We start from the raw sequence: 12,947 nt of genomic DNA, 5'->3' as shown, positions 1-12,947 counted from the left end.
AATTTTTACAAGTTAGGTAACTGCAGGTTTTTTTCCTTATATTACTCGTATTTCTCTATATCAAAATATTCCTTCTTCCTACTGTGATAGTAAACTGTCATTCTCAGACATGGTTCAACTGGGTTTTTATCTGTTTGATTCTGTTTTTTTAATGTTATGGAAAAACACATGGAGACATCAATGACAAGTATCAGGAAACAAAACAGCATAATGTTTTTCTTCCTGGAAAACAGGAATTACTCCTTAGCTTTTAGTAAATTTCACATTAAGAAAATGAAAATGAGAGACAGGCTTATGTGCATACAATACATTTTCTATGCTTAAGGAACATTACAATGCCAGAAAAACACGTTAAATTTTTACAGTAGTTAGGAACTATCCAGTTACAGTCTATGTTCAGTTAATCATTTTCATGCGCATGGGTTGTGATAAATAGAGTAGATTTAAGTTTGTGTTTGTGATATAGCTCAGCTATATATGAACAGCAAAAACCCCAGAACACAAATACTGCAGAATTTACTGATAAAACAGAAGAAAGTTTTGGCAAAACATACCCAGAAACTTAATTAAATGCCTTTTGCACCTTTCTTCTCACTGCCTAGCTAATAGATAACATGCACTGTATCAATCATGCATTCGCTGTTTGGTAAGAGTGAAGATGGTACTTAACTTGTGCTAGTCCTAGCCCATATTTATAATAAGTATTAAACATTTAGGAAGCTAAGCTAAGCCAAGCAGCTTATAATCAAAGGTTGGATTTATCACTGCATTACATCAGCCTGACAATATTTAAATATACAGTGAATATTCTTACCTTCTGGCCATTTCTAATAGACACCTCTACCTCCATCGTCCAGAAAGTTTGGGATACACAAAGAACTGTTTGTCCAGGCCACTCTCGCACCCAATCAACACGTGCAGTTTTGGGATAAGCTTCAACTGCTTCCTGAATGACCTATATATGATAGAAGCATGTGGTAGGTATCCACGCATGAAAATAAGTAACGTTTAGCTGTTAGAACTGATTTAGGTTGGGTTGCAATACTAGGAATCAAAAAAATCAATCAGCCGCAACTTTATGACACTGACATCCTGCAACAAAATATCTCCAAGATTAAAATAATAAAAACCTAAAAGTGTGAACCAACTGATCACAAAAAAAATCTGATAAATAATTTCACAACACATTCTAATACGATTCAGGCCACTGGAAACATAAATGTTTCTCCCTCCATCTATAATGAAATGAGAAAACAAGTGCAAATACAGTTTAGTTAGAACTAACAACCCAAACTGAAAATTCTTTTTAAAATCCAGTTGTTCCCCTCAAAAAAAAAAAACAAAACAGGGCTTTAAAATTTGCAGTTCATATTATTTAAACTTACTTCATGTATATTTTCTGATAACTGAATGATGAATATGGTTATTAAACCACTCACAATTAGAAGAGTTCAGAGTCTTCATTAAGGTAGTCAGAATGAAAAGGAACGTTAAAAGGAATATTAAAATATAGGGACATACTTCCATTTGAATCTTGTCCTTTAATAAAATGCCAGATGTAGAACCATCACTGACAAAAGAATGCTTGGATCAACTGATAGCAGACCATTATTTAAAAAGGCATAATCTTAATAGACTGAATTTATTGTTTTAATGCTCTTGCTGTGCAAAGAATTAAAAACGATTCCAGTATACATGAATCTTAATTGAAGAAATCGAGGCTGAATGACAACAGCATATGGAACGATTAAATAACTTCACTTGCAAATTAGGACCAGAGATATTGAATGCAAATACGCTTAAATACATCGATACTTGGAAGTGCTAGTTATAATCACTGATAACTGACAAATCAAATTGCAGTTGAGGTGACCTGTAATCAAGGTGGCTTTCTGCCTCCAGAAAATATTATGCTTAAATGACTTACTTCAACAGACTACTTGATATTTGCATAAGTTTACTGTTTGTTTACCACAAAGCTTACTGTTTATGCCTCCCAACACTCCAAAACCAGGACAAAATACCACAGACCCATTTAAGCTGGAGAACACCTTTAAGATCATGACCAATCACCTACCTAACCATCAAGTCCTCCCTCAGCAACACAGACACATTTTTTAAATGGTTCCAGGAATGCAGAGTGCATCACTGTCCTGGACAGCCTATTCCAATGCATTACCACCCTTTCCATGAAGAAATTCTTCCTAATATCGAATCCAAGCCTCCTCTGGCACAACTTGAGTCTGTCTCCTTGCGTTCTATGAGCCACTTCTCGTGTCCTCAACATAGCTGTTTTTGTGTTGGATCCAAAACACAACACAACTGACACAACTAAATACTTCTACTCATTAAACACCTACACATCAATCACCTTTCCATTTTTTTCATGCTTCAGGGAATAAGAATAAAAGCATTATTATTTGTTACCTTGTGGACAGAATTAATCATTGCAACCTCCAGTTCAACAAGCCATCTTTCAACTTGACCTCGAGCTTCAGCGGTTGAAATGGTCCGCGTGAGTTGCACAGTCTCTCCTTCGCTACTTTTCATGTGTGTAATGTCTAACACATCAGTAAACTCCACGCTCGCAATTCCTTCAAAACACTTTTTCAGGTGAGGTTGTACTCTAGAAGGCAAAAATATTATTAAACAGCTTCGGACATTGCTTCCCTTCCAATCTTGGAAAAATAGGTATAATTTTTCAGAAAAATACTGTTGAGGAAATTACTTAAAGATGGTTATAAGTTTATTAATAAAAATGTTACTGTCAACAATAATTCTTTGGTATCAAGCCTATAAGATGTCTACTGAGTGATTCTGTGAGGACCAAAGATGTAAAATATTACTTGTGTTTTCTATAATGTATAAGCTAAAAAAGACAAATAGGAATCCTTTCCTTAACAGCTACTCCACCTAAAATACATGGAGTTTCATTATTTATACCTTCCCACATAACTATATTAAACACCAATGAATTTAAGTAAAACAACCTTACTCATTGCACTGCATCAATATTTCTTAGTGATGACAAGGCTGTTTATTATTTTAATTCTGATTCCTTGCACAGCCTTGCACTGGACACTACCAGGTCTAAACGCTGGGAATAAAACTGCACTGTACGGATCATACTGGATGTTCAGTTTTCCACTGGGGAAAAAAACGAAAAACAAAACAACAACAACAAACCATAGTATGTTAATTTAACTATCAATTATTAACTGCACTCCTGAATTTTCTGAAAAAAACCTATGTACAGAAAGGTTACTAGTTCAGAAAATGAAGATGAATTCAATCACTCACATCAAAAATCACTCCGCATTCGCCTAATACAAAATCAGCCTAGTATATTCTTAACACCACAGTGGTCAGAGGAGCAAAAATAGCTATAGTGAAACAGAGAAGCAATATGACAAGCCTGAATCCATGCACAAGTCACAAATACATCTATTAAATACTACTATACCGGGTTGGATCTTTGGTCTCTGAAAGAATCTCAAGGAGTTCATCATTGGATAAAAAAAAGAATCTGGGGAAATACAAGCGCTTCTTCTCCAGATATTCATTAAGTCCCTTGAGAATTGTCTCCAGAAATTCATTGCACTTCTTCAGTTTGTCTAACATCCTGTCTATTGTTACCACTGCCAGCACATGTTTGTCCTGAGAAAGAAATTAAAGCAGTTAAAAATAATAATGTCGCATAGTACAGCAGGAAAAGCATTGAGCAAAATTTATCTTTATTACATACTTCACTCTACTCTGTAATTGCCAGGATTACAATTAATAATTTTCAGTTTCTGGCTTCACTGGAAAAAATAGTTAGGCAGTCAGCATTAAACTACATTTACTATTTCTGAAAATAGTTTTCAAAACAGAATCAATTCATCAGAGTGATTCACAGATCACAGAATCACAGAATTACCCGGGTTGGAAGGGACCCTGTCATTTTGTTGAAACAACAGCAATCTACCCTCTAATCACACTCATATAATTAAGAAAACTGAACCAGTAAAAGATTTTGATGGATTCTTAAGTATACTTTAAAGGTAACAATACTGACACATTCTTTATCTGGTCACCTACCAAATTTTAATGAAAAAAAAAATAAAATCTCTTTTATCATATAATACACTTCTCTACACAAGATCCTGATATTTATTTCAGGATATTAATTTCCATTCACTTTTTTAAGCCACTCACCAAGAACAGGATTTTTGTAGCAAAATGAGAGACATTTCAAAGTAGGAAATCCAGATTTGCAGATTTATGACAGTGCAAGTCAAACCAAAGAAATGCTTCTACTTTGATCCTGTGTGGGCTTGAGTTCATGTCTGACTGAATTTATTCTTGCACTGTGCTGCTCAGGCCCATACTGGTATACTATCTGATTAGCTAACCATTCAAGATTCAAACTTACTCTTGTTGCAATACATGAAGCTCTACAAAATCCCGGAAAGGGAAAGTAAAGCAATTAGTCTTGGAACACAATTCAATAGCTTCTCCTTTACCACCTTTGTTTCCCTGGAATTTGACTGAGGCCACAGAAGAGAAGGCAACAGAGCTAACTTAGAAATGTTGGACTCTGTCTGTCAAGCGAGTCTGGACAACAACAACAAAAACATAACTGTATGCTTATCTAATTAATCCTCATAGGTTGTGCCCCCTCTAACATAATAAGCAGTGTTCTCTTGTATGTGAACTCCATTTACCTTCTGTTACTTCCCTCTTGCACCATACCAAAACAGAACAAAGTAAACTGAGTACTTACATTTTTCATCTATACATAGATAATTAATCTGTCAGCATGCAAATGCAGTTAATCGTCTGCATTACAAAACGCTCCGTAATGTATAACCAGTGCAACAGAGAAAGGTATTGTTTCCTTACTTAGCATGTTTATAATACCCTGCTAAAAGGGCATTACTAACTCTAGTTTTCAAATATCATTTATAACATATCACAGGTTGCAGCCTTAGATTTCTTTCTTTTCTTCTTTCCTTTCTTCCTCAAAAGAAATAGAAATGCTGCTGTATTCTAGTTTATGGGTGATCATTTTTTATTTTATTTAAGACAAGCAGAAAATAAATCCTTTAATCCTTCGCTTACAATCATTTTTTATTTTTAATGAATTGATAATAAATGACTATTCAACTTGGTGAGGGAAAGCTCAGGAAATAAACATTTTGATTCCTCTCGCAACAATTCTATTATACAGCACATAAACGAAACACAAAGCAGATGCAAGTTTGCATTATTATTTAAGAAAAACCACTCAAATTGACCAAGGAACAATATTCAAGATCTAAAATGGGAACAGTGTATTAGTGGAAACAGAGTGCCATCTCCTGGAACACAAGGCCTCCTTGTTTAGAGAACATAAGCTTTGGTTCATTAAACTACTCTTTTGCCATTTATAATTTCCTGCACAAACAAAAAATGATTGTTTTCTACTAGCAATGAGATACATCACATACAAAAATAATTCACAATTGATTAGCACAGAATATTTCATTAGAAGACTTTCTTTAAAAAGATAATTCAGCAGACACAACACTTAAAAATATGTTGCTCAGCGCAGCTCTGAAATTCTTGCCTTTTTATTATTTCTATTTTTACTTGATAATTCCCTAGAACGAATACTGTTGATTTCACATTAGCTCAATAAGTCTCTGATTCTTCTTCTACATTAGAAGAAGGAAGAGAGAAAAGGCATGAAGGACACAGCTGTGGGAAAAGAGAGGGCAAATGCAGCAGAAAAGAAAGAGCGAGGAGAAAATTAATGTAAAATTTAACTGGAGCCAGAAACTATTGAAATGCAATTAAGACTGAGCAAAATATAAAACAGCAGACAACCAACTGAAAACACAACAGACCCAGCCTCTTCTCTGTACTGACAACCAGACAACAAGGAGAGACAGGTACAGGTATTTACTTGGGACATTTGGCTTAGACATTACAAAGAACACCATCGATGTTCCTGGAGGTCATCTCCAAAGAATCACTGTGCTTGGATGTTTCCAAAACATGGTGAAACAAAGCTGTGGCTGGCTTTATTGAGTGCTGGCAAGCATTCCACTTTGAGCCAGAAGTTACACTAGCTGAACCCCAGTGATTCCTCCCAAGCAGAGCTTCTATGATTCAATATGAAACCATTCCACAAAATCACTTTTAAAAGAATCTAAGAAATAGGGCTAAGAAGAAACAGAAAACTGATCACTTGGCTAACAGAAGCAATTTTATAAAGCATACTATAGATTCAACCCATACTCTTAAGACATTGACACTTACCTCAAAAACTGATTTCATCAAGTCTTTCCATGTTTTAAAAACAGTACTGAATTGTCTGCTTTCCTCAGGCATCTGAGCCGTGATGTCAGGAGAACTGAAAATCGGCTCCAAATAAAGCCAAGTAGATTGAACCTTCAGCCATTCATCCAGGATCTCCTGCAGTAACAACAGCTTTCCTTCCCATTCCCTGTGAAACAGTATTAGTTCAAACTGATGCTACCAGAACATTCCTCCCACACTTCTAAGACCTTTTTGGCAATCTGCATATTCAGCAGGCATACGTTTTAATACTGCAATGGAATATCATATTCATCTAGCCTGGTTTCCTGCATAACAAAGTCCAAACTTGTTTCTGCAAAAGAATCATCTGTGTGTTTAAACATATACAGCAGTTATTGCTATACTTCGCACTATCAAAAATGCCACCAATTAAAAATAAATAAATATTTAAAAATATAATCAAAATGTGAATGAAACTACCACAGCGTGTTTACTCTTTTCCTGAACATAGTTCATAGTTAAATAGGTAAATACAACCATTTTACATTAGTAAAGAACTATTCATTATATACTTTATACTATAGTGCAGCAGTAATAAGAAAATTAGTACTTATCAGATTCTATGTGAATGTATGTATAAGTACGCGTACGCTCTCATTATGTGCCAAAATCAGAAATTACTCTTTGGGCTGCTAACGGATGTTCAGAAGTACTTATAGAGCTAGATAACTATAGCCAAATTTTAGATAAAATACCTTATTCCTCCACAACATGGCTACATTTGAGAATTTCACAAAGCAAGTAACGGATTTATTAAAGACAAAAATCACATTAAAAACACGGCTCAGACATGAAAGTGCTGAATTTTTAACACATTAATTAATTAAGCTAAGTTTTGGACTTCAACTTTCTTCATTAGAATAAAGAATATCTTCTATTCCTTCCCTAAAATTTGTTTTAATTTTTCAGCATCTCACTTAAAAAAAGCAAACATTTTTAATTAACATTTTAATGCATCACTAAAAGATTCAGCAGCTTTAACATTTATGTAGAAAGGTTCATCTCGATTTACTTAGTTCAAGATCTTTCCTTCATTAAGTATACACTATTTGGCTAAACATAAGCAATGTTACAATAACTGCTACCTTCAGTACCAGAGCACATCAAATCTGTTTTGCTTTCTTTGTCACAAATGCTTTCTTTGACATAGACAAGAGCCTTAGCCCTTTAAGATGAGATTAATTCACTGCTTAAGGACAAAAAAACCTGACCACCCTATATTCTCGATTAACCAGAATATATCATTTCTTCTAGGTTAGATCACGTAGCGGCTTTCTATTGGAAAACGAAACAAAAAGCTTACTTTATCCTCTTTTCATAATGCTTGATGAATTGAGAGCCTCTCATAGTCTGAGTTTTGACAATGTGATCATCCAGTAGCAACTGAATATCATCCACAGATGCCAAAATATGGGTTCCCGTTTCTCTATAGTCAAGAAGAACGAACTCCATTTGATCCCATTCAGAAACCATTTTGTTTAAAGCTTTCTCAAGTGAATATTCCTTGCTTGCTGCTTCGCTGATCGTTTCAAATTTTTCTAGGAATGGTTCAAGGTGCAAATTAATGTAAGACAAAAGATTTGAGTCTTCAGAAGGAGATAGAGGTAAACCAGCAATGTTTGACATTTCTTCCCAGTGCCTTTCTTGCAAGCCAGGATTGCAAATCACCTGAATTAGAGGAATGTGGCATTTGAATTCCTCTACTTTTGATTTAACCTGCCGCGTTAGCTCCAAAGCACTTGGAGCATTCTGGAAGGTTTTTTCTAGCTTATACAATCCGTTCCAGTAGCCTCCTACTTCTCCCTCTACTTTGTCAGGATCCACTTCCTTAAATGACCCTTCTGTCCATTTCTCGTGCTTATTGATGAATTCAGCAGCCATTTCATAGAGACGTAGATAAGGAGAAAGAACATTACATATCTTTCTGTGCTCAGGGTACTGAGATTCTTCCCATCCAAAGGACTTCTCTTCTTCATTAAATTGATCCATCTGTTGAGAGAAATTGGAAGTATGAAATATAACGCAAGCTCTGCATGCTATCAAGTTCTTACCATGGGTATCAGGTTTTCTAGCGTCTTCAAACAAGCTTCAAACTGAGTTTTGAGTTAGTGAACTAGTCAATTAAACAACTGCTGCCACTGACTGGAGATAAATCAATCCTTACCATTGATAGCTCAACATTTATGCTTACTAATAAAAGAGTAGAGCCAGAAGTCTAAAACAGTACCTGAACATTACTCCATAATTTGCATCAGTACAGAGGCAATAACAGACAGGAGGTAACCATGAGCATCAGAAATTATACTTTACAGAATACAGATCTCTATGCAAACCTACACTAACTTAATCCACTTTTCCTCTATGAAAAGTAGTATTCTACTAAGACCTCATAGCAACAATTGATTATGTACAGTAATTTCTGTTTAAATTGTAAATTGTTTCAATGTTTCAGAGATGAACAAGGAATGATTTTACCACATATCAGTAACTGTATTACTTATTAAACCCTTGGCTCTGGCAACACAATATGAAACCTTACAACTCAAAGTATTAGACTAGTTTAGACTACAACGTGTACCTTTTCAGAAGCAAGATCCAACTTTGTATTTAGCGCTTGAGCTTTCTTCAAATATCTGTCAACTTCCCGAATATCTCCAAACGTGCTTAGTTCTTCCGCCTGCTTCCTATAGCTTTTCAGGTCCTCCACAAATTGTTCACGCCGTATCTAATTGAAGCATGTGGGGGGGAAAAAAAAACAAGCAAAGAAAAATCATGATGATCTTCTGTAAAATAGAGTAACAATAAATAATTCTGATTCGCTATATTAGGATACTTCACATTTGCAGACATTCAGCATCTTTGCATATGAGATTTTTAGTACCTACTTCACTCACATTACAAAGTTTGACCTGAATTCTACTATTAGCTGCAGTGGCTTCTTGGGCTAAATGACAGAAGTGACTTTGGTTTCTCCTTTGCTATGCCACAGGATATAGTCAGACACCGAAACTGCAGCTCTGATGGACATAGCTGGTAAGCTAACAACAGAAAGCTAAATTCAAAGAACTAGCGTACCACAGACTGAAATACAATAATAGGATTAGCTTAATCAAATGACAGACAAAGCTAAACATTTTACTAAGATATAAGTGTATCTTGTCTTAAAGCTAGAAAGTTCAAGGACAGATTTTTTTCCTCATGTACACCACTTGACGACAAACATGTCACAGCAGGTATCAGTAGGAGTCAGCATCTGAAACCAAGCATCAGAGCTTGCAAAGCAATAACCTGTTCCAAGGTAACACAGTACAAGCTGCAAATTTATTTGTAATACAGGGAAAAAAAAAAAAAAAGAAAGAAAGAAAAAAAAAAAAAGCAAACTTCGAAGCTCCTTCTTTAAACATACTGCATAAGCACAGAAACTCACAATCTCAAAATATGTATTATCTAAGACAAAATGCTGATGAGGCTAGGGAGCACAAGAAAGCCAAAGCAGCAGTTTAAACAGGCAGCAACCCTGACACATCAGCAACCTAATAATTAGTAATCCTTGTGGGCATAACCTAGTACTTTGATAGCATAGTAAACTGTAACATAAGAGTCTCATAAATATAATGGAATAAAGAATGTAGCAGAGAAAAAAAAAAAAAATAGAAAAAAAACCCCTGAATTAAGATGTATTTATGTTATAAAATTTACTATTTCATATAGACAGCCTTCATCAACATAGATGAAAATTCTGTAACCAAAGAGCTTTCAGAAAGCAAAATAAGCTAAGTGGCTTGTATTCTAAAATTAACAATGTGTAAAACATGAATGAGTGGAAAACAGGCCGAAGATAGTTAATATCAAGAATATTATCAAAAGAATTATATTCAACACTTTTTTTGAATATATGAGAAAATAAAAGACGCTATTCCATTCCATCCGATATTATTTCGCATCCTAGGTGTTATTTAAAATCTGTAACAAAATGTTTTTTTTCAATGTCGTTACGAACCTTAAGACCCTCTTGAAACTGTTCCAATTTCTCCTCAATTATCTTCCTGTGCTCTTCAAAGATACCTGGCATTCGTGCAAACCACTGGAAAATGTCCTTGTTCAGTCGAATGTCTGCTGGCGAAAAGCTGACACACTCTATCAAAAAAACAATATATTTTGAAGCAACCTCTAACTGCTGCTCCAATTCAAGCATGTCTTCTGTTTCCATTTTCTTTATACAATCCTGAAAACAGAAATTAAAAGATGCAATGTACGTAATTTAATGCCAAAACAGACTGAGAACTGTTAATCTTTCTAAAGTAACTTTTAACTAGGAAGAATGATTAAATTTAGAAATACACGAAACAGAAACTTGTTTACTTGGAGCAGCATGGTACCATCTACTTCTACAGCACATAACACGTGAAGACAAGGCAAAAGGCAGGATGCTAGGCAAAAATAGTGAAATAAGTACAAAGAAATAAGGACATGCTTCAGAAAGGGAAGCACTGGATAGCCCAGTTAAGATTAGGCCTTCCCTAGAAGTAAGAAACAACAAGAAACATTCACTGTTTGAATATACTATCTGTTGAGAAGCGTGAAGAACATAGGATCTAAATTTAATTACACTGGTATGATGCACTGCAGAAATTATTAGCTCCTCGTACTGTGGCTACGGGAAGGTATAAATAAAACAGTACACTTACTTCAAGACAATATCTTTGAAACTGTTGCCTCACAAAAATCTGTGACTAAACTTCTCAGTTATACCTACATTATTAGTTAGCTAAAACAGGACTGGCTTCTGGGCTCAACCAGTGTCCAATCAGTGGTTGCACTTAATAAATCACAATCCCATAGACAAACATTGAAGTTAGACCAGTAAGTTTTCATTTTTCCTTGATGTCAATCATTGATTATTGCAAACAAATTATTATTTTTTTCTTTTCTCTCTTTTTTTTTAAACAAGTAGATCCAAAACCCACAGAAACACTTTGCTTGTAGGATTATTACAGTGGTTAGAAATTCCATTTCCAGGATTTTTTAGTGTACATACAGACAGCTGACATGTCTTTTACAGCAATAAAATCACATAACGATGACTTCTTTTTCAAACACCCATTTTCAAAACTCTGGCTGTGCAGCACAGAGATACACATTTATACATCCCAGGCCATCCTCCACATACCCTCTCTTCCTAACTTGACACCATTTCCTTTTGTCCTAACATTTCTCACCTAAGAAGAGATTGAAGCTCCCACTGCAGCAACCTCCTTTCTGGTAGCTATAGAGAGGCAAGAGATTTCCTCTCAACCTCTCCTTCTCCTTACTTAACAGATCCACTTCCTCCAGCTGCTTCACTTCCTCCAGCTGCTTCACTTAAGTTTTCTGATCCCTTCACCATCTTCACTGCTCTACTCTGCTCACACTCAATACATATATATATATATTAATTGAATTTCTTAAGCAATTCAGTATCCCTCTTGCAGAGAAGGTCCCAAAACTAAACACAGTAGTAAAGCCCCATTTCATGAGTGCCACATAGAAGGGGACAATCAGTTCCCTGCTAGACACACTAATTCTCGCATAGACAAGAACAGCACTGGCCATCTCGGCCTCCTGCTGGCACACTGCTGGCTCACATTCAGACAGCTGTCAACCAGCGCCCTCAGGCAACACCCCAGTAATCTTCCCCAAGCATATACCTCTCCATGAAGATGTTATGGCTTATGTGCAGGATCTGGAACTTTGCCTTATTAGACATTATGTGATTAGACTGGTCCCATCAATCCAGCCTATCCAGATCCCCCAGCTAAGCCTTCCTATTATCAAACATATCAACAATCCCACCTAATTTTGTATTTCCAGTGAGATTACTGAGGATGTACTAAAACCCTTCATCTGGACCATTAATGAAAACATTAAAAGCTGACCCAAAGACTGAGCTCTGATAGATGCCACCAATTGGATTGAACTCCATTCACTAGAACTCTTTGAGCCCAGCCCTCCAGCCACTTCTTCACATGGAGAATAACGTATCTGTCCAAGAAACAAGAAGATAGTTTCTCTGGGAGAACACTGTAGGAGATGATGTCAAACGCTTTACTAAAATCAAGGTAAACAATATCCACTGATTTTCTCTCACTGACCCAGCAGGTCTTCTTGTCAAAAAAGGAGATCGAGTTAGTCAAGCAGGGTCTACACTTCACAAATTCAAGCTAGGTGCTTCTGATCGTTTAGTAGTCCCATATATGCCATGTGATAGCAAGAAAGATGATCTGTGGGAATCTCTTCAAGCCACTTGCCCAATCTGTTAGGTTAGTTAAAACTGAACAGTATAATCCATAAACCCACTCTTCTGCAAATTTGTGTGCCACTGTACGCACACAAACTGCAATGCATTAATTACGACAAGCTGAAAAGGAATGAATGAGTGAAGGTGCTACTGTGACCCTTCACATTGTGCAGTATCCAGTATTTCCCCAAGAAGTTTACGTACAGGGTAATAGACCTTCTGATATACAGAACAGGCAAAAGGATCAGTGTCAATCTACGTATTAAATATCGGTAAAGCATAATTTCTTCCTCAGTTCCTCAAATAAACAAATATAAAAGTCCTT

The 12,947-nt window shown here is 35.8% G+C and overlaps 1 protein-coding gene across 2 annotated transcripts in view; it reads right to left on the bottom strand.

Moving 5' to 3' along the window:
* Positions 1-12,947, bottom strand: part of DNAH7 (dynein axonemal heavy chain 7) — an 83,989-nt gene that overhangs the window by 57,381 nt on the left and 13,661 nt on the right. For both annotated transcript variants that reach the window (XM_015867666.2, XM_015867665.2), the window contains exons 15-21: positions 10,346-10,570; positions 8,924-9,070; positions 7,649-8,334; positions 6,286-6,472; positions 3,464-3,657; positions 2,428-2,626; positions 815-955 (exon numbers count right to left, since the gene is read on the bottom strand). In XM_015867666.2, coding sequence (XP_015723152.1) covers positions 815-955; positions 2,428-2,626; positions 3,464-3,657; positions 6,286-6,472; positions 7,649-8,334; positions 8,924-9,070; positions 10,346-10,570 — 1,779 coding nt within the window. The remainder of the gene's footprint in view (positions 1-814; positions 956-2,427; positions 2,627-3,463; positions 3,658-6,285; positions 6,473-7,648; positions 8,335-8,923; positions 9,071-10,345; positions 10,571-12,947) is intronic.

The sequence above is a fragment of the Coturnix japonica genome, chromosome 7 (genome assembly GCF_001577835.2).
Source record: "Coturnix japonica isolate 7356 chromosome 7, Coturnix japonica 2.1, whole genome shotgun sequence".
NCBI lineage: Eukaryota > Metazoa > Chordata > Aves > Galliformes > Phasianidae > Coturnix > Coturnix japonica.
The sequence above is the reverse complement of the archived record's forward strand: the minus strand, read 5'-3'. Positions and strand labels throughout refer to the sequence as shown.